This window comes from Haematobia irritans, chromosome 4 (assembly GCF_050003625.1).
Source record: "Haematobia irritans isolate KBUSLIRL chromosome 4, ASM5000362v1, whole genome shotgun sequence".
NCBI lineage: Eukaryota > Metazoa > Arthropoda > Insecta > Diptera > Muscidae > Haematobia > Haematobia irritans.
Window position 1 is genome coordinate 159,751,245 of NC_134400.1, and position 26,927 is coordinate 159,778,171.

At 33.2% G+C, this 26,927-nt stretch overlaps 1 protein-coding gene across 10 annotated transcripts in view; it reads right to left on the reverse strand.

The window, feature by feature from the left end:
• The window catches only part of ens (MAP7 domain containing protein ensconsin), a 76,346-nt gene that overhangs the window by 21,400 nt on the left and 28,019 nt on the right, over nt 1-26,927 (reverse strand). For 2 of the 10 annotated variants that reach the window (XM_075306467.1, XM_075306469.1), the window contains exons 3-8: nt 13,066-13,322; nt 12,864-13,000; nt 12,386-12,507; nt 11,457-11,723; nt 7,637-7,777; nt 3,409-3,969 (exon numbers count right to left, since the gene is read on the reverse strand). In XM_075306467.1, the coding sequence (XP_075162582.1) occupies nt 3,409-3,969; nt 7,637-7,777; nt 11,457-11,723; nt 12,386-12,507; nt 12,864-13,000; nt 13,066-13,322 (1,485 nt within the window). The remainder of the gene's footprint in view (nt 1-3,408; nt 3,970-7,636; nt 7,778-11,456; nt 11,724-12,385; nt 12,508-12,863; nt 13,001-13,065; nt 13,323-26,927) is intronic. The other 8 variants (XM_075306468.1, XM_075306471.1, XM_075306470.1 and 5 more) reach the window with 8 other exon arrangements.

Below are 26,927 nucleotides of genomic sequence, written 5' to 3' on the forward strand. Positions count from 1 at the left end.
GCCTGAAATTTGAAATCTAGAGGTATTTTATGACCATAAATAGGTGTGCCAAAAATGGTGAGTATCGGTCCATGTTTTGGTATAGCCCCCATATAGACCGATCTCCCGATTTTACTTCTTGGGCTTATAGAAACCGCAGTTTTTATTCAATTTACCTGAAATTGGAAATCTAGAGGTATTGTAGGACCACAAATACGTGTGCCAAAAATTTTGAGTATCGGTCCATATTTTGGTATAGCCCCCATATAGACCGATCTCCGATTTTACTTCTTGGCCTTATAGAAACCGCTGTTTTTATTCAATTTATCTGAAATTGGAAATCTAGAGATATTGTAGGACCACAAATACGTGTACCAAAAATTGTGAGTATCGGTCCATGTTTTGGTATAGCCCCCATATAGACCGATCTCCCGATTTTACTTCTTGGGCTTATAGAAACCGCAGTTTTTATTCAATTTACCTGAAATTGGAAATCTAGAGGTATTTTATGACCATAAATAGGTGTGCCAAAAATGGTGAGTATCGGTCCATGTTTTGGTATAGCCCCCATATAGACCGATCTCCCGATTTTACTTCTTGGCCTTATAGAAACCGCTGTTTTTATTCAATTTATCTGAAATTGGAAATCTAGAGATATTGTAGGACCACAAATACGTGTACCAAAAATTGTGAGTATCGGTCCATGTTTTGGTATGGTCCCCATATAAAACGACCTCCCGATTTGGGGTCTTGGGCTTATAGAAACCGTAGTTTTTATCCAATTTGTCTGAAATTGGAAATCTATAGGTATTTTAGGACCATAAAGAGGTGTGCCGAAAATGGTGAGTATCGGTCCATATTTCGGTATAGCCCCCATATAGACCGATGTCCCGATTTTACTTCTTGGGGTTCTAGAATCCGAAGTTTTTATCCTATTTGCCTGAAATTGGAAATCTAGAGGTATTTTTGGGTCATAAAGAGGTGTGCCGAAAACGGTGAGTATCGGTCCATATTTTAGTATAGCCCCCATAAGAACGATCTCCCGATTTAACTCCTTGGGTTTCTAGAAACCGTAGTTTTTATCTGATTTGCCTGAAATTGTAAATATTCTGGTATTTTAGGCTCACAAAAACGTGTATCGGATTAAGTTTTTATCGGTCCATTTGGTAATGCCTCCATATAGACCGACTTCACTTCTTGAGGGTGTAGAAGGCGTACTGATCATGAAAATTGCTTGAAACTCAATGTAAAATTTCCAGATTTTACTTCTACAGATTTAAGATTTCAAATCAAGACGTTATTTTATAATTTTCTTGCACACTTACAAGAGATGTTAATGATTCCTCTAAAACTCAAACACAAATGGTTCTTATAAATCCAGAATCTGATATAGTCCTCATAGGTGAAATCTTTAAATTTATCTTCGGGAAGTGTCCTCAAGTCCTCAAGCCCTCCTGAAATTTCATAGGAAACCCTAATATTTGGTTCATGGTGGTGGGTATTTAAGATTCGGCCCGGCCGAACTTAGTGCTGTATATACTTGTTTTGTTTTATAGTCTGTGTAATAAACCCTGAACGCCACTGCAGAAACACGTATAACTAGCTATCCATACATTTTGTATCTTAAAATTCCATCAACTTCTTAGTTTAAGAATGTGTAATATCAGATATAGTCCATTTACTAGGCTTATACCCCGTGTGAAAGCCGCTCATTTTAGTAGATGGTAAAAAATGGCTTAAAACTTCGTATTTAGATCTTCAATTATTATTAAAACATGCAGTAGAGCTCGAGCGAAACGAGTTTTTTTGTTTGGCCGAAGCCAAAGGCGATGTTCGACAAAAATAAAACAATAATGGACCGAAGCCAAATATTTTCCTAAAATTTCTAATTAAAGAAGTTTTCAATATTAGCCTATTTTATAAACAAATGCATAGAAAAACAACAATAAAAAGTAATTCAGTGCAAATCGTATATTCTTTTAGAACTTACAGATTTTTTAGTATCCAAAAAAAGATTTTTTGTACATTATCTTCATGGAAACTTGATCTTCTTTCGGAAAAAAGACGTCTCGCTGCACTGAACAGTTGTTTGCTGGCAACTATTTATGGAACGCTTAAATATTTTATTGCTGCTGCTCTTAAATAATAGGTTCCGTAATATATGAATTCGTTTCATTCTCTAATAATTTTTTTTACTCACGTCAATTTTATTGCACATAGAGTCATGCATTTCCATATGGAGGACTTTGAGCTTTTTGTTTAATTTGTACTGGATTTTTGACTGAGATAATTCGAAATGAAATAAATTTAAGATAAGCGTCGGTGGTTTCCGCCTCTTGACGCCGAAGACCTATTATCGATTTTTGTCCGAATACCGCAGCGAAGATAAATAATAAATAAATGGAAACTTTTATGTATTTGTAAAATAATCATGTCCTCTTTGGAGGACATCAATAGTCAAAGGATTAAACGGTTTGTGACGAAATGGAGTTAAAAAGTGTCGTTCCACTATATCAAATATTTGAAAACTTACATGACTTCGTTCCACTATATCAAATATTTGAAAACTTACATGACTTCAGACATGTCCAACATTCACAGATTTCAGTAAAGCGTTCGACAATATCAACCATTTCATTATTAAAGGTGTTAAATTCATATTTTATCGATAATATGCAATATATTTGTTCGGGAATATATCGGAGTAGTCATCTTGATTCCATATTATTTTGTTTCTTCCATCGATTATTAAACGCGAAATCTAAACTATTTTATTGTATTAAATAGACACTAATTAAGTCCTTCTTGTAGACTATGCTTTCAATTCAATTAACTGTAAAACTTATCTGAGAACCGAGAATATTCAAAAATTGTCTCATAGTTAAGTTGTGAGCAGATTAATCTACATATTAGTCTGTAACAATGTTTTGGATCTGTTGACTTTTACTTAAACACTCGATTTGGAAACTCCCTAAATTCGAGGGTGTATCATTACAGATATGAAATAAAGTACCAATGAAAAGCATGGATGTCAGTATTGAGATTTAAATCATTATGAGAAATAGACATATTCGTAATTATTTGTAACTATTAATAAATATACAACATTTCTATCTTTAATTTCGAATCTATAATTATGATTGTTAATGAAATTAAAATACTTCTCAATCTAAGTAGAAAGGCAATGGAAAAATTTTGTTGATCTGTAGTTTTGATGTGAGGCAGAAAAATGGGATAGAAAAAAATAAACAAAATAATCGTAGAACAATAAAGAGGACTAAACAAATTGAATTCTGGGAAGAGAAAAACAATGGTGGTAAGTAAATACTTTTAGCAATATTTCTGAGGTGTTTTTGTGGTTTTTTGTAGGTGGTGGTAACAGGTATGATGTAGTAGTAGTAGTAGTAGATTGCAAACACGCACACACACCTGGGTTTAAGAGTAAACTAGGAGAGTTCATGAGTAACAATGAGTCTGTATCGAAACGGTAGAGGTTAGTATTAGAGATCTGGCCTCGTTTAGACGTGTTGGATGCAGATGAAGCTAGTGATGATTGTAGATATTTTTTGGTGGCGGCAGTTTGTAAGCCTAAATTCGAGCGTGGAGTTGTGTAATAAGATGATGACGACCAAACAGTGTCATTATTATCGTTACAACAATAATGACCCAGGTGTGTCATACTCTTACAGGCATTTCGACTGCCGCTACCCAATGGTAAAAAGCTGGTGGAAATGCCCCCACCTAAATTATACTTGGGACGAGGTGCCCCTTCACCAGCCAAATGAATCATACTCCTTGACATTTTGCTAGTCGATCCTGCAGAGCCCGATTTTCGACCGCTTGAGCGTCGCCCGCCTCCTAGAGATTCAGTTTCATCCATCATTTCCATATGCTCACGACGTTGACGTTCTAAAATAGCTCGTATGTGTTCGCCATTACGGCGAATAGGTTGAGCCAATTGATCCAAACGATTCATGGAATATGCACGTCCTAATCCCATAGACAGTAGCAACAGCAGTTATTTAAGCAGTAGGTGTATATGTAATACCATAGATGATGGCGTTTGTATATTCGTCAAGAATGGCAGCATCAGTTTATTTTTGTGTTTGTTTAAAGCGGCATTATAAGAAGAGTGATGATTTAAAAAATTTTTAAAAAATTAATCATAATAACCAAACGGGCAAATAAATGTGTTTTCTTAACTTAAAGCTATATAACTATCGGTATATGTAAGTTTCATGTGTACATTTGTATGTAGGGCCGAATTTTATTTTTATTAATACAAATCTCGATCAACCACATACGATCTCGATCATAGCACAATATAACTTCTCTATACTATTCATTAACTCACATTTCATTAACATGGTAAAATAAAATACAATAGAAGTGGTATAACAGAAAAATAAAAATAGCAAAAAAGCATCGAAAATTTGGATTCTTAACAGAATATCATTTTATATCATAATAGAGGAGAATAAGGAACTCAAAGACTAAATATATGAGTAATTTGTGTTCACAGAAGTGATATACAGTATTAAATTTGGGTTTCATAGTCAGCACTTAATGGAAAATTATAAAATGTCACACATTTCATTACGAGTTCAATTATATTTTTGGCTAAATGTGCTAAATTTGGTCTAAATCGGTTAAATGAACGAGTGATTTATTGAATAATACCCGCACAAAAAGAATACTTATAATTATAGTACGGGAGCGAATATCCTATAATTTTTCAAATGTTACAGCTAATACAATTACATGAAATAAATTAAGATATAAAGTTGAAATCTAGATATAGCTTACATATATAATATTCGCCCGATATGTACACTTGTTAGTGTCGTTAAGCAATCCAACTTTGGCTAAAATTGGTTCAAATTTAGATACAACTCCCATATATATCTTCCGTCCAATTTACGTTCACGCAAGCAAAGAGGCCAAAGTATCACTCCGTTTTACTTGAAATTCTGCATAGAGAGTAGCATTGACATTCTTTCTAAGTATGTCGGAAAGAATTTGTTCTGATTTAGGTATATCTCCTATATCGCATAACCCAATGTTCACAGAGATTAGAAGTGATATTTTCGATACATGTACATATATTCCGACTTTGTTCGAAGTCAACTAAGATTTGAATATAGGTTTAATGTACATTTTTTCTTTTGTATGTCTTTGTCTGACTTTGGGCGGCTAGTTTTCTAGAAAATAAAATTGTCGTTCTATATAATTGTATCGAATCACATCAGATTTAAATATATATGGGGTGTCTAAAGGTAATATAGCCTCCAATAAATTTCAACGACTTCGGATGAGAACGAATATGTTTATCTACACAAAAAATATTGTCTTGGGGCCAACGGTTTCTTGCGTTTTTTTGCTTAGCATTTTTTCCTTGAAATCGTCAAATGAAGTCGTTTTTCCTTATAATTAAGTGATTTGACATAAAAATGTGTAACTTAACATGAAAGAAATTTTTGTTTGACTAAGGTCAACTTGACTTTAATAATTTTGAAAAATTCTTCAAAATTAATGAATTTGTCTTTAAATTTGTTGCCTTTTTGCATACTGACTACAAAGCCAAAAAGCATTAAAAAATAGGAGACTTTTTCAACACTTTATTTTAAAGGCGTTTTTTACTTGAAACATAGCATAATTTCTACTTCAAGTCGGGTCTGAATTTTGAAATTTAAGTTGAAGAAGAGAGCTGTAAAAACTATTGAAATCAAATTTGTTTCCTAGTATTAAGGACGCAAAACTCATATTTAAAAGAGTTTTGTGTCTTAATTTTATCCTTACTTCAGCCTCGGAATCAATACCAAAATCATTAATGTAAAGAAAAAATCTTTGGAACCGGGCAAGCTTTTTTCAGTGTACTGAATGGTTCTGTAAAAATATGAAATCGAATTTTTGTAATCATTTGTAAATTGAAAATTGTGACTAATCAAGCTTTTCTATTGACTAAAATCGGCTATCTAATGGTGTTGGTAACTTTGAATTGGAAACTTATAATTGGCATTTGGTATACGTAATATATGTTTTGAGCGTCAATAACAAAATTGATATATTTGTGGAAGTGGGATATGTATGGGAGTCCTATCTAAATGTCCAAATTATTGACGGACACCGAATTTGTAGCTCTTCTGTAGATTAGATAAAATTTGTCTACATATTGGAGACAATATATAAACAGCACGGTTGCCACTCGAGCCTAAAATAATCTACAAAAATCTGGAGAAAATTTTACCAAAAAACTACCAAACAAAAAATCTTATTTTGTCAAAATTATATTTCTATAGAAAATTTAGTCAAAATTTGATTTCTATAGAAAATTTTGTCAAAATTTTATTTCTATAGAAAATTTTGTCAAAATTTTATTTGTATAGAAGATTGTGTCAAAATTTTATTTGTATAGAAGATGTTGTCAAAATTTTATTTCTATAGAAAATTTTGTCAAAATTTTATTTGTTTTGTTTTGTTATTGTTGGTTTATTCTTCAATAATTTTGTTGTTTTTGATTTCAGCTTAAAACCATGCATTGACTAAACTACAAGTGTAGCTTAACCAACAGAAGAAAAGAATGTTTGTCAAATTTATTTGGGCAAAGCCCTTTAGACTGCAAGATGGTTGGATGGACGCACGCTCAAAATAAACCAAACCAACTGCTCTCAAATCGATGATTTGACAGTGGCAAAGGAAAAGAGATATGTTTGTACAAATTTATTTGGCAAAGGCCGGCTATCATAAGCCTTTTTTCGGAAGGTTCAAGTGTGGTTCACTTTGGTTTTAGTGAACTGCTTGAATTTATTCTGATAATTGGTTGATAGTTTTGCTGCAAGTAGAGGATGCTGATGAGGAATGTGGTAATACCAAAACCATCTTGCAGTCTATAGGGCTTTGCCCAAATAAATTTGACAAATATTCATTTCCTCTGTTGATTAAGCTACACTTGTAGTTAGTCAATGCATGGTTTTAAGCTGAAATCAAAAACAACAAAAATTTATTTCTATAGAAAATTTTGACAAAATGTTATGTCTATAGAAAATTTTGACAAAATTTTATTTCTACAGAAAATTTTGTCAAAATTTTTGATTCCTATAAAAATTTTTGTCAAAATTTTTGATTTCTATAAAAATTTTTGTCAAAATTTTATTTCTATAGAAAATTTTGCCAAAATTTTATTTCTGTACAAAATTTGTGAAGTACTCATAGTTGGAGAGGTATAATTTGCAAAATCTACCAAAAACATAAAGCATTCTACCAATTTACCAGACAGTAAAAAATCTACCATTTTTGTAGAATTCTACCAACTGTTGCAACCGTGGTAGACAGTCTATGTAACTTTTATCTCAGAGGCGATTCCGTATAGATTGGCAGATATCAATTATTTTGTATATATAACTTCAATTTTCCCTTGGCAAAAAGTATGCATATTATATTTTATATATCTTCCACTTCGAAATACTGACAATAAAACCCAATCAAAGAAACTCTAAGAACGAACACAATACTATTAAGAAAAAATAATAGGTGAGGAGGTACGTAGTATAAGAGAATATTTCGGATGACAGTGATGATAGATAGAAGACATTTGCTTTTTGTTTTTTGATTGTGAGTGTTTGTTCTATGATATGTGTTGTAGCATTATGTGTCTTACCTGGAGTTCTAGAAGGTGTATTACTTAGTGATGATCGGGAACCGTAATGACCATCTCTGGGGCTTGGTATTGTTGGCATAAGATCAGTTTTTCGTCTGGCCACACTTCGAAACACAATATGTGAGGAGTCAACATGATCTTCTACAAAAATTGTACGTTCATAAGGGATACACATAAAAGAATTAGGAATATATCGACCGTTAATAGTGTATCGCATTAAATTTGAAAATTGTAATATCATTTAGGAAATATGGCATAACGGCACTAAAAAAAGCATGCGGCTGATATAACTTCTGAATCGTTAAGCGATGGAGATCATGTGAAAAGCAAATTGTAAGAGTCGGTAAACGAGAGAGATCTACGGCAAGCAAAATATATATAATTGTATGGAATATCTACGCAAGTAGAAATGAGTTGCTAAGAACAATTTATAATGAGAATATTCGATAATAATCGGTATTGATATGCCCTGGGTGCAAAATTTAATGAATTCCAAAAATCTAGTTAAATTTTCAGTAAGATTTTTCAATAAAATATATTTGGAAAAGGTCAGAAATTATATGATTATAATTTATATACCAAGAAATTGAGAATTTTAACATAATATTATTGGATATTTTGATATAATTATATATGTCACACATTAGACGACAATACCATGAAATTATTTGGGCAATGCAAGGAGCAACAAATCCAATTTTTATATTTGTAAGATCACATTTTATGATAATTTAATTCTCGAAAAGTAAATTTAATTGCTTTGCAGAATTTATTGATAACCAGACAGTCAAGTGTCAATAAAACTATATTTTATGAAAATTATAATAAAGTATGGATATAAACAGAAAAAACATTCGTAAGATTTATATTAATAATCATTCATGCAAATAATACTTGTCAGAAATAAATCAATTTGTAACATACATATTAGTAAATCATCATTAAACAAATCAGTCAATATGTTACTCTAAACCCTATTTCATGAAGCTCCGTTAGAGGAAGATTATCTATTATTTCAACCGTACAACATATATGTATATAAGGCAGTCTATATACATTAGTTAGCAACTTAACTGGTAAAAATATTCAGTTAAAATTAACATGCAACGAAAATATCTTCAATTTACTTTTTGTTATCTGACAGCTAAATCCTTACGGAGGTACATGAAATGGTTTTATAAATAATATGATGCATCAAAATACTTCCTAATCAGTAACATCAACGCACATATAAAGTGAAGATTCATTCAACACTTTTTTTTATTATTTAGGCCATTACATTTTAAATAGTTTAAATAACTTCCCAACTCATTCAGAAAATCAGTACGATTTCAACAATTAAAACGTCACCATGGTCCTGTTTCATTCGCCACATTAAAATTAGTAATTTAAAAAATTTTCAATCTATTGCAAAAAAGTAATTTAGATGCTCAATTTAGGATACGGAATAATTAAACCATTTTTCGTCAATTTTCACTATTAATTCCAATAACTTACTTTTTCCCCTAAATAGCTGAATACATAACCGAATGAATGAATTATAGGCGCCTTAAATTCAAAGGTTCTGAAAAATTCGTTTGTTTTGGAGATAATTTCGGAAATATTGAATTTTTTATTACAATGCAAATCACTATAATCAACAAACCGCAGCGAAAAGTACAAAATGCCAACTCAAATATTTCCAACAATGACGCAATATGGTGTCCAAGCTATAACATTCTGGGAACTTTTCAAGTTGATCTTTACTGTTATGAAAATCTATCGCCAAAGGTTTGACTCTGATTAAAATGATATATTTTTCATTTATTTTAAATAAAATTGAAAATTTTCTCAAATATACTAATGGACTTGTTGAATTTTTAAATTACGATAATGGCATAAATGGGATCCCCTATCTTAACGAAGTGAAGAGCACCATATCCTGATGGTGTTAAAGTGTAAGATAAGTTCAGCGAATGTCTCACCCAGGCAGTTTTCCAAACAGTTTTAAGATCTGAGTTATTGTTTACCGACATAATACACTAGTTTACAAAAAAAAAATCATGTACACTTGATGAGAGGCAACTTTTCTTATGTATTTTGATCTGCCGGATTCGAAAAAAAAAAATTTTAACATTTTTTTATGGAGCAGTTTATGAGATATGCCGTTATTTTTAGTTTTTCGCTCTTTTTTCACTAAACAAATTATATCTCGAGTTAGAAATGCCCGATTATATCGTTGTTAAATGAAAGGTATTAAGATGACGAATAATCGTTTATAATTGGATCTGTGATAAGTTAAGTGGTTCAAAAAATATCGATGCGAAAAGGCCAAATTTTCAAAAAATCGTATTTTACAATGGACCTTTTCCTCCAGAAAAGTATAAGCCATTAAATTTTAAAAAATATCGATGCGAAAAGGCCAAATTTTCAAAAAAAAAAAATCCTATTTTACAATGGACCTTTCCGCCAGAAAAGTATAAACCATTAAATTTTTTTCTCTCCATGGTCGTATAGATGATACTCTAACGTAAGTAATAAGACCAACTAGAAGAAAAACGACCGAAATATGACAAAGTTATAAGCAATTGAGTGAACAAATCCGATGTCAAATCATGCAAATATGAGCAACTCACCCACACAAAAATGCCTCTCGGCCACAGAGAAATGCATTTGTCATTTTTCTTTCTTTTTCTTCTAGTTAGGTTAGGTTAACCTAACCTAACCTTCTTCTAGTTGGCCTTATTATTTACGTTAGAGTATCATATACGACCATGAAGAGAAACCGGACGTTTTTTCAATGGTTTATACTTTTCTGGCGGAAAAGGTCCATTGTAAAATACGAATTTTTGAAAATTTGGCTTTTTCGCATCGATATTTTTGAACCACTTAAAATATCACAGGTTTAATTATACACGATTATTCGTCATCTTAATACCTTTCATTTAAGTACCAACAACGATATAATCGGACATTTCTAACTCGAGATATAATTTGTTTAGTGAAAAAAGAGCGAAAAACTAAAAATAACGGCATATCTCCAAAACTGTTCCATAAAAAAAATTTAATCATTTTTTCGAATTCAGCAGATCAAAATACATAAGAAAAGTCGACTCTCATCAAGTGTACATTTTCAGTGTAAACTAGTGATATTAATGAAAGGTATAAAAAAAGAGGCCCTTATCGTCGAACTTAATAGAAGATCGAGCATTAAAGTTCAAATATGTGTGGCTGTAGTAAGAGGATAATCAAACTTTTCCATATCGGAAAGCAGAGACATTATTTCGTATTCCTAATCATAGCGGTATGGTATAGTCCTTGTATATAGAATCATGCATAACCGCCTGGTCGCCTATATAACGTAAAGTTAATTTCAGATAAATTTCGAAATTTATGGCAGGAATAAATTGACATTCATATTTGAGTTAGTGAACTTCACGAGGTCGCAGTTTTTATTGAAAAAGGTACCAAAAAGTTCAAAAATACCCACATTATGAAGCGTCTTCGTTTGTAATTTCAATAACAAAAACATTTACTAATTTCCAGCTACTATATAAGTACGTTAATGTTACCGTTTAGAATTCTGATACATAGCAGTAAATAATAAAATTTTTGGCAAATATTGAAAGCTTCAATGTTTTTTCTGAAAGGTTTAGATGTTTATTATTAAAAATTGAAAAAAAGCTTTTAAAGAATGAGATCTTCTATCGCTACTATTTTTACTTTCCATAAAAAACTTGAAGCTTTCCTTTTACAATGCCAAATTTTGTTATGATGATGTTAGAAAAACAAACAAACAGACAAAAAATAATAGATGCAATTAACATAACTGCATCCTCACCCTTAGCAGATGAACAGAAATTATTATGATTTGGGGTTTGTCTATAATGATGATTATTATGATGATTATTTTCTGTGTTGTTGGTTGTGTTTTTGGTGTTGCTGATGATTTTTGAAGTTGAATTGATCGTTGTTGTTGCCGGAATTGGTGGTCCATCAATATTTATTTCACTACCAACAATGGAAAGTGAAAATCTTTTTGGTGGCTCATCATTTATGTAGCCCCAATTAAACACTTCATACATTGATGATCGACTACGACGATGATCTTATGATGTTGTCATTTTACGTGAAAAGATGAAGGTGGAAAAGTGGATAAACAGAAAGAAAAGAGGTGACAATAGTAATAAATAATAATAATAATAACAAACACTCGAGACTAAATTGGAAAAAGTGCTTACGTTAACAATAGAGCAAGAAACAAAATAGGAAAATTAAAAGAGAGCAAATTAATAGTAATATAGAAATACGTATATAAATAACTGAAAGTGCTTTCTTTCCTATTTCATTTATCATGGCCAGATGTTTGGCGAACATGCCTCCCATACAAAAATGGAGGCATCGGATAAAACAACCCATCTAGTTCGTTTCTCTCCGTTTTCAAATTTAGTTCTTAAAACAACGCATATGATTCAAAATAACAGATATTTGAACTTGTAAGTAGTAAAAATAAGTGTTAATTTGAATGTCAATATATCTTCTGTGTATATTAACTCATTTCCAATAAGAAAACACCGAAAATAATACCTCTATTAATTACTATATTACGAAAACATTGGTCCAACAACATATCATATACTAGAACTTGTTAACAATTATTTAACAAAACGAAAGAAATGTTGGACTGTTGTCAACTATAAGTTCTGTAATTTTTTACGTTCTTTGGCAGGCTGAATTTGGATAAAAGTAAAAAAACTCAGATGAACTTACCCTCATGTCTGTCTGTACCACTGGCTGATGTTGCACGCTTTTTAGAACCACAATCGTTCAGTTCACGTTCGGAACTACGACGTGAAAGTGAAGCACCTGCAACATTCGATATTGAAGTTGAACTAAAACGAAAATAATAGCATTATATAAAACAAATTAAGAAAATTGCCATTTGAATTAAGATAACATATTCTAAGCAATTTTGAAAAACACAAATTAATCATCGTTTGTTTTTCAAATCATCTAACTAATACCCATTTTTAACTTCTTGAGGGTATTTTTATGCCTAATTCCATCAAAATATCCAATCTTTAATTTATTAAATTTTTAAAGAAGCTCATCTGGCAGACTTTAAGAAATTTTTGAACGAAGCCGAGTACTCGATCGCTCTCAAATGGAACACATTTCATATAAATATTTTTTAAACTCTACTGCCACTTATCAAATAATTTTATCTAAAAATTATACTAAAACTTACCGTCTTTGACCCAAGAATGTACTAGACGACACCATTCCAAAATCAGCAGGCTCCAAGAGGCGAGGAGTTGAGGAACCAAAAGCATATCCAATAGAATTTCGTTCTCGTTTTTTAACTTCGATTCGGGACTCTCTTTCCTGTTGAAAAAAGCATGGGAAACTAAGATCTCTTAAGTCATATGTAATTCTAAAGTGTTAATTACCATATTTTTTCTCAATATATATTCTCGTCTTTCTTTTTCAGCTTCCATGATAGCCTTCTTGCGTTCTTCAACTTGTGTACGCTTTTCCGAATCCCTTTGCCGTATTTCATCGATTCTTCGTCGGCGTTCCTCTTCTTTTTGCTCACGATATCTTTGTGCTGCTTCTGCTTGAGCCTTAAGTTCCTCTATTTTTCTTTGTCTCTCTTCATTTTGACGTTCTCTGGCAACTTTTAATTTATCGTCACGCTCTTTGGCTGCTGTTGTTTTGAACATCATACCGATGAATAAGGTCGAAGATGATCAATAACCACATGTCGACAGTCCCATATTAGTGAAGAAAGATTTATTTTCACCATAAAAAACATTAACCATCCATCCATACATGTGTAAATGTATAGCGGATTGTACGAAGCAGCCATTTCAGTAATAGTTTAAAAGTAACAAAATTCACATTGGGGTATGAAAGTTAATGTTTATTTCATTTTAGCAACGATTGACGGCAAAGCAACACGCAATTAGCATGAAAATACAAGAAAAATCACTCATTAATATCAATTTGCTTATTGTATAGGAATGTGATAAAAATATTCACATTCCCAAATAATATAATGGGAGAAACCATGCAACTCCAAAAAGATTGCTTCTGGCATATCGGAAGCATTTTTCTTTCTAGTTTATGTTTTTTAACATTTATCTTTTTTAACATTCGTATATGGCCCAGATTATTTTTGTCAGCAATCTTGTTTGATTTTGCAAATAATCGGTTCAGTCGAAAATCAAAAGTTTATTATTCGTTTTTGTCGATTTGAGTAGATTTTAATAGCATCAAAAGACGAATCCCAGTAAATGAATCCAGACATCACTTCTTGGGCTTCCGGGGATCACAATTTTATATATATATAGCCCAAATATGAACGAATAATATACATTTTTATCTATAATTTACAAGTTCTTCGATATCCATTAGATCTATACCCCTATATCAATTGATCCTTAAATTTCAATTCTTGATGGAGACGGATTTTAGTCATGATTCATGTGTTTTATTCTTCTTCAATTTTGATATCTATATATAACAGGTTGGCTGATAAGTCCCCGGTCTGACACATAGATGGTGTCGCTAGTATTAAATGCATATTATTTTTATATAGTACCAACCTTCAAATGATTCGAGTCAAAATTTGACGTCTGTAAGTCAATTAGTTTGTGAGATAGATCGTCTTTTGTGAAGCAACTTTTGTTATTGTTAAAAAGAGGAATTTCGTGTTTTGATAAAATACTGTTTTCTGAAGGGAAAAAATACGGTGAAGCAAAAACTTGGCTTGATAATGAGTTTCCGGACTCTGCCCCAGGGAAATCAACAATAATTGATTGGTATGCAAAATTCAAGCGTGGTGAAATGAGCACGGAGGACGGTGAACGCAGTGGAAGCCCGAAACAGGTGGTTACCGACGAAAACATCAAACAAATCCACAAAATGGTTTTGAATGACCGTAAAATGAAGTTGATCGAGATAGCAGAGGCCTTAAAGATAGCAAAGGAACGTGTTGGTCATATCATTCATCAATATTTGGATATGCGGAAGCTCTGTGCAAAATGGGTGCCGCGCGAGCTCACATTTGACCAAAAACAACAACGTGTTGATGATTCTGAGCGGTGTTTGCAGCTGTTATCTCGTAATACACCCGAGTTTTTCATCGATATGTGACAATGGATGAAACATGGCTCCATCACTATACTCCTGAGTCCAATCGACAGTCGGCTGAGTGGACAGCGACCGGTGAACCGTCTCCGAAGCGTGGAAAGACTCAAAAGTCCGCTGGCAAAGTAATGGCCTCTGTTTTTTGGGATGCGCATGGAATAATTTTTATCGATTATCTTGAGAAGGGAAAAACCATCAACAGTGACTATTATATGGCGTTATTGGAGCGTTTGAAGGTCGAAATCGCGGCAAAAGGGCCCGAATGAAGAAGAAAAGTTTTGTTCCACCAAGACAACGCACCGTGCCACAAGTCATTGAGAACGACGGCAAAAATTCATGAATTGGGCTTCGAATTGCTTCCCCACCCACCGTATTCACCAGATCTGGCCCCCAGCGACTTTTTCTTGTTCTCAGACCTCTAAAGGATGCTCGCAGGGAAAAAATTTGGCTGCAATGACAGTGACTATTATATGGCGTTATTGGAGCGTTTGAAGGTCGAAATCGCGGCAAAAGGGCCCGAATGAAGAAGAAAAAAGTTTTGTTCCACCAAGACAACGCACCGTGCCACAAGTCATTGAGAACGACGGAAAAATTCATGAATTGGGCTTCGAATTGCTTCCCCACCCACTGTATTCACCAGATCTGGCCCCCAGCGACTTTTTCTTGTTCTCAGACCTCTAAAGGATGCTCGCAGGGAAAAAATTTGGCTGCAATGAAGAGGTGATCGCCGAAACTGAGGCCTATTTTGAGGCAAAGCCGAAGGAGTACTACCAAAATGGTATCAAAAAATTGGAAGGTCGTTATAATCGTTGTATCGCTACTATGTTGAATAATAAAAACGAATTTTGACAACAAAAATGTATTTTTCTTTGTTAGTCCGGGGACTTATCAGCCAACCTGTTATATTTTATATTTTTATACCCACCACCATAGAATGGTGACGGGGGTATAATAAGTTTGTCATTCCGTTTGTAACACATCGAAATATCGATTTCCGACTATATAAAGTATATATATTCTTGATCAGGGAGAAATTCTAAGACGATATAATGATGTCCGTCTGTCTTTCTGTTGTAATCACGCTACAGTCTTCAATAATGAAGCAATCGTGCTGAAATTCTGCACAAACTCGTCTTTTGTTTGCAGGCAGGTCAAGTTCGAAGATGGGCTATATCGGTCCAGGTTTTGATTTGGGGTCGATTTGGGGTCTTGGGCTTATAGAAATCGTAGTTTTTATCCAATTTGCCTGAAATTTGAAATCTAGAGGTATTGTATGACCATAAAGAGGTGTGCCAAAAATGGTGAGTATCGGAAATCTAGAGGTATTGTATGACCACAAATACGTGTGCCAAAAATTTTGAGTATCGGTCCATATTTTGGTATAGCCCCCATATAGACCGATCTCCCGATTTTACTTCTTGGCCTTATAGAAACCGCTGTTTTACTTCAATTTATCTGAAATTGGAAATCTAGAGATATTGTAGGACCACAAATACGTGTACCAAAAATTGTGAGTATCGGTCCATGTTTTGGTATGGTCCCCATATAAAACGACCTCCCTATTTGGGGTCTTGGGCTTATAGAAACCGTAGTTTTTATGCAATTTGTCTGAAATTGGAAATCTAGAGGTATTTTAGGACCATAAAGAGGTGTGCCGCAAATGGTGAGTATCGGTCCATATTTCGGTATAGCCCCCATATAGACCGATTTCCCGATTTTACTTCTTGGGCTTCTAGCATCCGAAGTTTTTATCCTATTTGCCTGAAATTGGAAATCTAGAGGTATTTTCGGGTCATAAAGAGGTGTGCCGAAAACGGTGAGTATCGGTCCATATTTTAGTATAGCCCCCATAAGAACGATCTCCCGATTTAACTCCTTGGGTTTCTAGAAACCGTAGTTTTTATCTGATTTGCCTGAAATTGTAAATATTCTGGTATTTTAGGCTCACAAAAACGTGTATCGGATTAAGATTTTATCGGTCCATTTGGTAATGCCTCCATATAGACCGACTTCACTTCTTGAGGGTGTAGAAGGCGTACTGATCATGAAAATTGCTTGAAACTCAATGTAAAATTTCCAGATTTTACTTCTACAGATTTAAGATTTAAAATCAAGACGTTATTTTATAATTTTCTTGCACACTTACAAGAGATGTTAATGATTCCTCTAAAACTCAAACAAAAATGGTTCTTATAAATCCAGAATCTGATATAGTCCTCATAGGTGAAATCTTTAAATTTATCTTCGGGAAGTGTGCTCAAGTCCTCAAGCCCTCCTGAATTTTCAAAGGAAACCCTAATATTTGGTTCATGGTGGTGGGTATTTAAGATTCGGCCCGGCCGAACTTAGTGCTGTATATACTTGTTTTATTCAAAGATTATAAACTTTCTTTTAATTAAAATTGCATTATTTAATGTATCGTTAATATTTAAATTGCGCATGCTAAAATTTAGTTTGCGTAATCTTTAATGCCACGTAAATATTGTTTTCAGTGTAGGCAGAGTCAGCGCAATAGTAATGGCAGAATGTGGTCATATCGGGTAAAAGTGAATGAATTCTGAGATTGAGAATACTTCCACACCTTTAATTTTATTGACCAATAAATCATATAGCTTGTAAAATAATATGTATTGCAATTAATAGTGATTACAAGTTGTACAACTATTATTAATATTTTAAATTAAAAAGTAATTAAATTACCATATAATCCCCAAAGCGAATTTTATTCTACAATAGTTTATGAAATTATTATGTTTTGAGAAAGTTTTCTGGACTTCTTTAATTTGTTGGGTGCGTTTCTTAAATAAATTTTTACTTTTTAAATAAAGATTCGTGTCTCCCAAAAAATTGTCCAGAATTTCTTAATATTTGTAACCAATAATGCACCCATCTTGAACTTCGTGTGGCACTAAAGGCATTTTTGCAATTTTGAACTCCAATTTTTTCCCTTCAAACTACGAAAGGAAATTAAAAATGGTAAAAAATAATTGTCTAATAAATTTTCTTGAATTTGCCGAATAATTAACCAAAGTTTTCCTTCCTGGTGGGTTCACTCTTTTTTTTTTTGTGAGTTTATAAAACTCAATTTGCGGCAGATGGTTTGTATACGAGCCATGCAGTAAATTTCTTTTATTTTGAAGTGAGAACCATATCGTTAATATATTATATACTTTTATCTTTTTAACGAAATTTGAAAATAAATATCAAATTTAAAAAAAAATGCCCCAAAGTCAATGTCATAAATTACATATATGTATATTCCTTCCTTCTACATAAATAAAATTATATGTGTATGTTCGCTTAGGGTATGCCTAGAATATGTAGTCATTAAACATAACAGAAAATCCCAAGCAATTACTGACTTTTAGATACCTTTTGGGAGAACAAAAAAAAACTTATCGTTGTTTGTTTGCCATGAATGATCTTTGAACCAATCGTCACCCTAAATCTATTGTTAAAAAAAATACGTATCAATGAAAATACTACTTTCTACTTTCTTCGTTTGCTTTTTCAGTTATATCAACCAATGGAATTGCAGATACAACTATACAAGGCCTGTATGTAAGATAACGTATCATTTTCTTTTGCTAACTTTTTTATTTTCAAAATTTTTCATTTTCTCTTCGTTTACTATATTAAGATGATTGCGTCATAATTGTTCCCAATTACTGATGACGGTAAGATTTTTTTTTATTATTTATTTCATAAAGAGTCAAGTCGCTAGACCATATATGACCCAAAAATAAATAGAATAAAAATATTATAATAAAAAGAATAATATCAATTAATCAAGACTATAGAGTAGCCGGTGATACTATATAGTCTTGATTAATTGATATTACAAAAAATTTACTAAAATAATAGAATATAAATAGAATTACAATGATATAAAAAACAAGTATATACGGCCGTAAGTTCGGACAGGCCGAATCTTAAATACCCGCCACCATGAATCAAATATTAGGGTTTCCTTTGAAATTTCAAGGGGTTTGAGGACAAATCAAGCAGAACAGTTCAACCAGTACACTTCCCGAAGATAAATTTAAAGATTTTACCTATGAAGACTATATCAGATTCTGGATTTGTAAGAACCATTTTTGTTTGAGTTTTAGAGGAATCATTAACATCTCTTGTAAGTGTGCAAGAAAATTATAAAATGACGTCTTGATTTGAAATCTTAAATCTGTAAGTTTTACATTGAGTTTCAAGCAATTTTCATGATCGGTGCGCCTTCTATACCCTCAAGAAGTGAAATTTGAGGCAAATCGGATAAAAACTACGGTTTCTAGAAACCCAAGGAGTTAAATCGGGAAATCGTTCTTATGGGGGCTATACTAAAACACGGACCGATACTCACCGTTTTCGGCACACCTTTTTATGGTCCTAAAATAATTCAAGATTTCGAATTTGATGCAAATTGGATAAAAACTACGGTTTCTAGAATCCCAAACAATAAAATCATTTCTTTCACACCTATTTATAGTCCTAAACAACCTCCAATAACCACGGTTTCTACAAACCCAAAAGTAAAATCGGGAGATCGGTCTATATGGGTTCTATACTAAAACATTGACCGATACTCACCATTTTCGGCGTATTTATGGTCCAAAAATAATTCTAGATTTCGAATTTCATGCAAATTGGATAAAAACTACAGTTTCTATAAGTCCAAGAAGTAAAATCGGGAGATTGGTCTATATGGGGGATATGCCAAAACATGGACCGATACTCACCATTTTCGGCACACCTCTTTATGGTCCAAAAATACCTCCAGATTTCCAATTTCAGGCAAATTGGATAAAAAACTTCGAATTCTAGAAGCCCAAGAAGTAAAATCGGGAAATCGGTCTATATGGGGGCTATACCAAAACATTGGCCGATACTCACCATTTTCGGCACGCCTATTTATGGTCCTAAAATACCTCTAGATTTCCAATTTCAGGCAAATTGGATAAAAACTACGGTTTCTATAAGCCCAATACCCCAAATCGGGAGGTCGGTTTATATGGGGACCATACCAAAACATGGACCGATGCTCACCATTTTTGGCACACCTCTTTATGGTTCTAAAATACCTCTAGATTTCCAATTTCTGGTAAATTGAATAAAAACTGCGGATTCTAGAAGTCCAAGAAGTAAAATCGGGAGATCAGTCTTTATGGATACTCGCCATGAACCGATACTCGCCATTTTTGGCACACCTCTTTATGTTCATAAAATACCTCTAGATTTCAAAATTCAGACAAATTGGATAAAAACTACGATTTCTATAAGCCCAAGACCCCAAATCGGGAGGTCGGTTTATATGGGGACTATATCAAAACTTGGACCGATATAGCCCATCTTCGAACTTGACCTGCCTGCAGACAAAAGACGAGCTTGTGCAAAATTTCAGCGTGATTGCTTCATTATTGAAGACTGTGACAATAATAACTATTCAACATTACCTAGCATATAGTCTAGAAATGAGAATATAGGATTAAATGATTATAAATTTGTTTAAATAAAAATAAATAAATAATAGGAAAAACTAATACTGAGAAATTACTTACAAAATGTATAATATACAGAAAAGAATAAAAGAATTATATCTACTTCATATTAGTGTATATCATTACCTATTAGTTAAAGTAGGCATGAGAACCAATTCATATTTTAGTTCATTTATTAATATAATTATTTATTTTTTTTTTTGTTAATTATTATATATATCTTTTTTATGTAGGAATTTGCTTTCAAAAATTGTCTAAAACACCAGGGAATCATTAATCATTACTTATATTATAGTGAGCCATCAATTTCTTACGAAAAGAACGTGTAGTACATTCAAAACTTCTTAAGGGAAGAGGCAAGACATTGTATAGTCGGGCAGCCCTAACGTGGAATGATCGCTCTAATATTGAAGTTAACTTTGGGATAAACATCTGAGGATTCCTAGTAGATCTAAATCAATCAAAAATGTAGGAGTTCTAGCTCTATATGCGGTCTAGAAATGCATAAGGACGCAAATCTTTATAAAATCAAAAAAGTTACACCCCAAAAAGTCCATTACATATGTGGTTATATGTTGTCGTACATTAAGTGAATATACAAAACGAATTACTCTGTTGAAAATTGATCTTAATTTCTGTAGCAGAACCATAGGAACCCCAGAGTACACCTCCAAACAATATAAGAAAATTGGCATAATCAACGCATGAATTATTCTTTTTCTCATTTCCAATGGAATACATAACTCTAAATTATACAATTTCCTTAAAATAAAATTTGCCTTGGTATTAATAGAATTTATATGTAATTCAAAATTCAATTCATAATCAAAGACAAACTACTGACAGAATACTACTCTGACAGTAATACCAATAGGGGCATTACCAAAACACAAAGGCTTTGTCTTCCTAGTGTTAATTACAAGCTTATTCACATGCATCCAGTCATCCAAGTACTCACAGCTGTGATCAATGATACTCTGCAAGACATCTGAAAATTGCATATCACATCTGAACAAAATCGGTATGTCATCCGCAAATACAAATGGCAAACAGTTTGAGCTCGAAATCTCACCAAAGAAATCATTCATATACATGATAAAAAGTAGGGGACCCAGCACAGATCCCTGCGGGACGCCACTATAATGTAGGTTACATTTAAGTTGAAAAAACATATCAATTATTTATTACAAAAAAAAAATTATCCATATTAGCCATATTAGGCAAATCCGAAGGCAAAATCCCGTTCTTAAATTGTAGTCAGCCCTAAGAGCATTAAATGGGCCTACATTATGGGAAATTTTATCTGCGTTGAGATTATCACTCCACTTTTTCTCTCTTTTAGTTTTAATATAAAACTCAATAAAAAAAACTCAATGTTGCAAATTGCTGGTGTGCTATGTAGAGAACTGCAACCGTTCAGTTTTGTTCGTATTGCAGTGTTACTCACAAATGTGGGTGGCAGTGAGTAAGATATAAATTACCTTACACTCTTTTACTTTAATACAAATGCAACAACAAAAACTAACATCGACATCACAGCAATGCTTGGACAAAACACGAGTCTCCCCGAAAACTTACACTGAGCGCGATTGCAATGAACTTGGAAGTCATTCAATGTTAACAACATTGATCTTCTAAACAGATTTGGCGATTTGTTCATAGTAGTTCTGGTTGTAAGAAATCTAGACATTTGACTCATTTTACACTTTTATTGAAATTTGAGTGTAGGTAAATTAAAACAAGTATATATAGCAGTAAATTCGGCCGGGCCGAATTTTAAATACCCACCACCATGAATTAAATATGATAGTTTACTTTGAAAACTTTTCGTCGTAGTGGGTTACTTGATAATATATAGAATTGTAGGGGTTTGATGACAAATCTTCTCCCAAGGCAGTCAGCTCCCGAAGACAAACTTTAAAGATTCTACCTATGAAGACCAGATAAGATTCTAGATTTATGAGAACCAATTTTGTTTGAGTTTTAGAGAAATTATAAACATATCGTGTATATGATTAAATTACGCCTTGATTTGAAATCCTAAATCTGTAGATTTTTTCCGCCATTATTTAAATAAATACGTTGAGTAAAATCTGGAAAGGAGATTAAATATTTACATAAAAAATGTTTATCGGGACAAGAAATTCATAATGATATGGTGAATGTGTTAGGTGAAAGTGCTCCTTCATATGCAACAGTAAAAAATTGGGTTGCTGAATTTAAACGTAGTCGTACAAGCATTGAAGATGAACCACGTAGTGGACGTCCAAAAACAGCAACAACAACAGAAATTGTAGCCAAAGTGCATGATATGGTATTAAATGATCGACGAATAAAAGTGCGTGATTATAGATTACTAATTTCCAGCAAATCGGATAAAAACTACGGATTCTAGAAGCCCAAGAAATAAAGCCGGGAGATCGGTGTATATGGGGGCTATACCAAAACATGGACCGATAGGTACCATTTGCTACTCATATATTTGTGATCTTAAAATACCTCCAGAATTTCAAACAAATCGGCTAGAAAACATAGTCTCTAGACGCCCAAGAAGTAAAAATCGAGAGATCAGTCTATATGGGGGTTATACCAAAAAATGGACCGATATACCTCAATTTCGGTACACTTATTTGTGGTCTAAAAATACCTCTACATTTCGAATTTCAGGCAAATCGGGTAATAAATACAGTTTATAGAAGCTCAAGAATTTCAGGCAAAGCGGATGGTAAATATAGTTTCTAGAAGCCCAAGAAGCAAAATCGGGAGATCGGTCTATATGGGGGCTATACCAAAAAAATGGACCGATGGGCACCATTTTCGGCACACCTTTTTATGATCCCAAAAGAACTCTAGATTTTCAATTTCAGGAAAATCGGATAGAAAATATAGTTTCTAGAAGCCCAAGAAGCAAAATCGGGAGATCAGTCTCTATGGGGCCTATATCAAAACATGGACCATTTTCGGCACACCTTTTTATGGTTCTCAAATACCTCTAGATTTCCAATTTCAGGCAAATCGTATTGTAAATATAGTTTCTAGAAGCCCTAGAAGCAAAATCGGGATATCGGTCTATATGGGGGCTATACCAAAACATGGACCGATGGGCACCATTTTCGGCACACCTTTTTATAGTCCTCAAATACCTCTATATTTCCAATTTCAGGCAAATTGGATAAAAACTACGGTTTTTATAGGCCCAAGACTCCAAAACGGGAGGTTGCTTTATATGGGGGATATATCAAAACATGGACCGATACGGACCATTTTCGACTCACCTCTTTATGGTCCCAAAATACCTCTAGATTTTCAATTTCATACAAATCGGATAGAAAATACTGTTTCTAGACGCGCAAGAAGCAAAATCGGGAGATCGGTCTATATGGGGGCTATACCAAAACATGGACCGATATGGACCATTTTCGACACACCTCTTTATAGTCCCACAATACCTCTAGATTTCCAATTTCAGGCAAATCGGATGGTAAATATAGTTTCTAAACGCCCAAGAAGCAAAATCGGGAGATCGGTCTATATGGGGGCTATATCAAAACATGGACCGATACGGACCATTTTCGACACACCTCTTTATGGTCCCAAAATACCTCTGGATTTCCAATTTCAGGCAAATCTGATAAAAACTACGGTTTTTATAGGCCCAAGACCCCAAATCGGGAGGTCGGTTTATATGGGGACTATATCAAAACTTGGACCGATATAGCCCATCTTCGAACTTGACCTGCCTGCAAACAAAAAACTAATCTGTGCCAAATTTGGGGACGTTAGCGCCATTATTGAAGGCTGTAGCGTGATTACAACAGACAGACAGACAGACGGACATGCTTATATCGTCTTAGAATTTCTCCCTGATCAAGAATATATACTTTATATAGTCGGAAATCGATATTTCGATGTGTTACAAACGGAATGACAAACTTATTATACCCCCCGTCACCATTTTATGGTGGTGGGTATAAAAATGTACTACAATTTAATTTAATTTCATTTATAAGTGTATGATTATTGAAATATTACTGGATATACCAACATTTTATATTTATATACTAGTCTTGTGTCGTTCCGGAACGAACCAGTTCCAATGAACGGTTCACCAAATGGGACGACCGGCACTAATTCCGTCACTTTAGTTCCTATAGTTTCTTTTCTTATTTGTGTCTCATTCATAAAAAAAACTTATTCGCTTTAAAAAATACATCGAATACGGAATATTAACCAAAACATTTATACGAGGGCAGTTCGGAAACTTCTTAGCCTAGCACAAAAAGCGCGGTATAAACAGAAAAAAGTTAAGGGTTTTGGAAACTTCCATCTCTGTTATGTTTCGATCTGGCAACTCCTTCATATAGAAACAGGTGTTCAAAAAAGAGGCATCCGCAATATTTTTACAATGGAAAAATTAGAAATGCGTGCTGTCATTAAATATTTACATAAAAAATGTTTATCGGGACAAGAAATTCATAATGATATTGTGAATGTGTTAGGTGAAAGTGCTCCTTCATATGCAACAGTAAAAAATTGGGTTGCTGAATTTAAACGTAGTCGTACAAGCATTGAAGATGAACCACGTAGTGGACGTCCAAAAACAGCAACAACAACAGAAATTGTAGCCAAAGTGCATGATATGGTATTAAATGATCGACGAATAAAAGTGCGTGATATTGCTAATATCATGGGCATCTCAAATGATCGAGTCCATTTAATTTTGCATGAAAACTACAGATGAAACTGCTTTCTGCAAGATGGGTGCCGCATTTGTTAACAGTCGATCAAAAACGCATAAGAATGAACATTTCTCAAGCTTGTTTGGATCGGTTAAAGCGAAATAAAATGGATTTTAAGCCTCGTTTCATGACTGATGATGAGACATGCACGCAGAGAAGGAATATGATCACCTCAAACATGTTTCAAGAGCAAAATGTTATTTTTGTATGGTGACCATGTAACATGTTTGTCATTAAAAAGTTGTTTTCTCGTCAAATATAACCTGCTTGCCGAAATCAGATACATGATTTCCGAGAAAATAATATGGTTTCGAAAACCATGTTACATGATCACCACCCAAAAATAACATTTTGCTCTTAAAACAAGTTTGAGGTGATCATATTCCTTCTCTGGGTGTGGATCCACCACTATACTCCAGAGACAAAAGAACAATCCAAACAATGGACTGAAGCTGGAGGAAGTGCCCCAAATAAGGCAAAAACAATTCAATCGGCTGGTAAGGTGATGGCAACGGTTTTTTGGGACTTCAAAGGTATTTTATTGATTGACTATCTGCAAAAGGGTAAAACAATAAATTCAGAGTACTATTGCAACCTTTTGGATCAATTAAATGTACAAATTCGAGAAAAAACGTCCTGACTTACAACACAAAAAAATAATTTTTCATCAAGACAACGCACCAGCACACAAGAGTGTTTTAACAATGGCTAAAATCAACGAATTAAAGTACGAGTTGCTTGACCACCCACCTTATTCTCCTGATTTTGCTCCCAGTGATTTTTACTTGTTCCCAAATCTAAAAAAAAATCCTTGCTGGCAAGCGTTTTACCTCAAATGAAGATGCAATTACTGTTATAAACCACTATTTTGAAGACCTTGAGGAAAACTATTTTAATCAAGGGATAGAATTGCTAAGGACCATTTTAACTTTCACATAGTTCAACAAATTTACTGTAATATAGTTAATTTTTCGTAACCACAACGAAAATTAACTTAGCTAAAGGAAAACTTATAAAAATTCAGTAAATGTTGTTTAGTTCACTAACTACGAAATGGGAAGGATTTTTCCTTAAATAAATTTCCAATACAGTAGTTAATGCATCGTTGATTCTATTATAAAAATACATGGGCAATATAAAAATCTTACTACGAAATGTGGACAATTTACTATGAAAAAATTTTGTAGTAAAAATTAACTTAACGACGTTACCGATTCGTATGATGGCTACCTACAGATTATTTCCCTTTTTATTATATGTTGGAGTATTTTTCCTCACATTGAAAATTTTAGATAAAGTAGAATAAAAAGTAGTTAATATTAATTAAAGAGGGAGATATGAAATGGGCTTTTATAGTGTTAGTGTCAGAAACCAGAGATTAGCCCCATACTTGTAGGAAAGGCGCTTCGCACTTACTGGTTTGATGCAGACAATTTTTATTTTGCTATTTTCTCAAAAGTTCCCGCAAATTTCTGTGTCGATTGCACTAAATCATTAATTAAATGTTTCATGAAGTGTTTTTGTTCTTTTAAAAGTTAAAAAATGGCTAAAATAAGTGAATTAGGTTTTGTTACGAATGCAAAATGAAAAGAGAAACCGAAAAAAGTTGCAAATTCTCTTCGAACATGTATGGGGCTAATCTCTGGTTCTTAAGAAAAAAGAATAACAACATGCCCAATTCACATCTTCCCCTTTAATTGTCTTTGTCATTTATGCTGTTGTTGGTTGTTTTGATTTTAGAGACAATGGAACATTCTCCTTGTGTGTTGTTGGTATCTTTTGTGGTGAGAGCAGTGGTGCCAACTGTTTTGGGCTGAAAATCGTCAATTTTTAAAATATTTTTCGTCAAAATCGTCAATTTGTCCCAAAAAATTCGTCAAAAAATCGTCACCCATAAAATAGCTGAAAAAGGAACAAATTAAAAGTTTT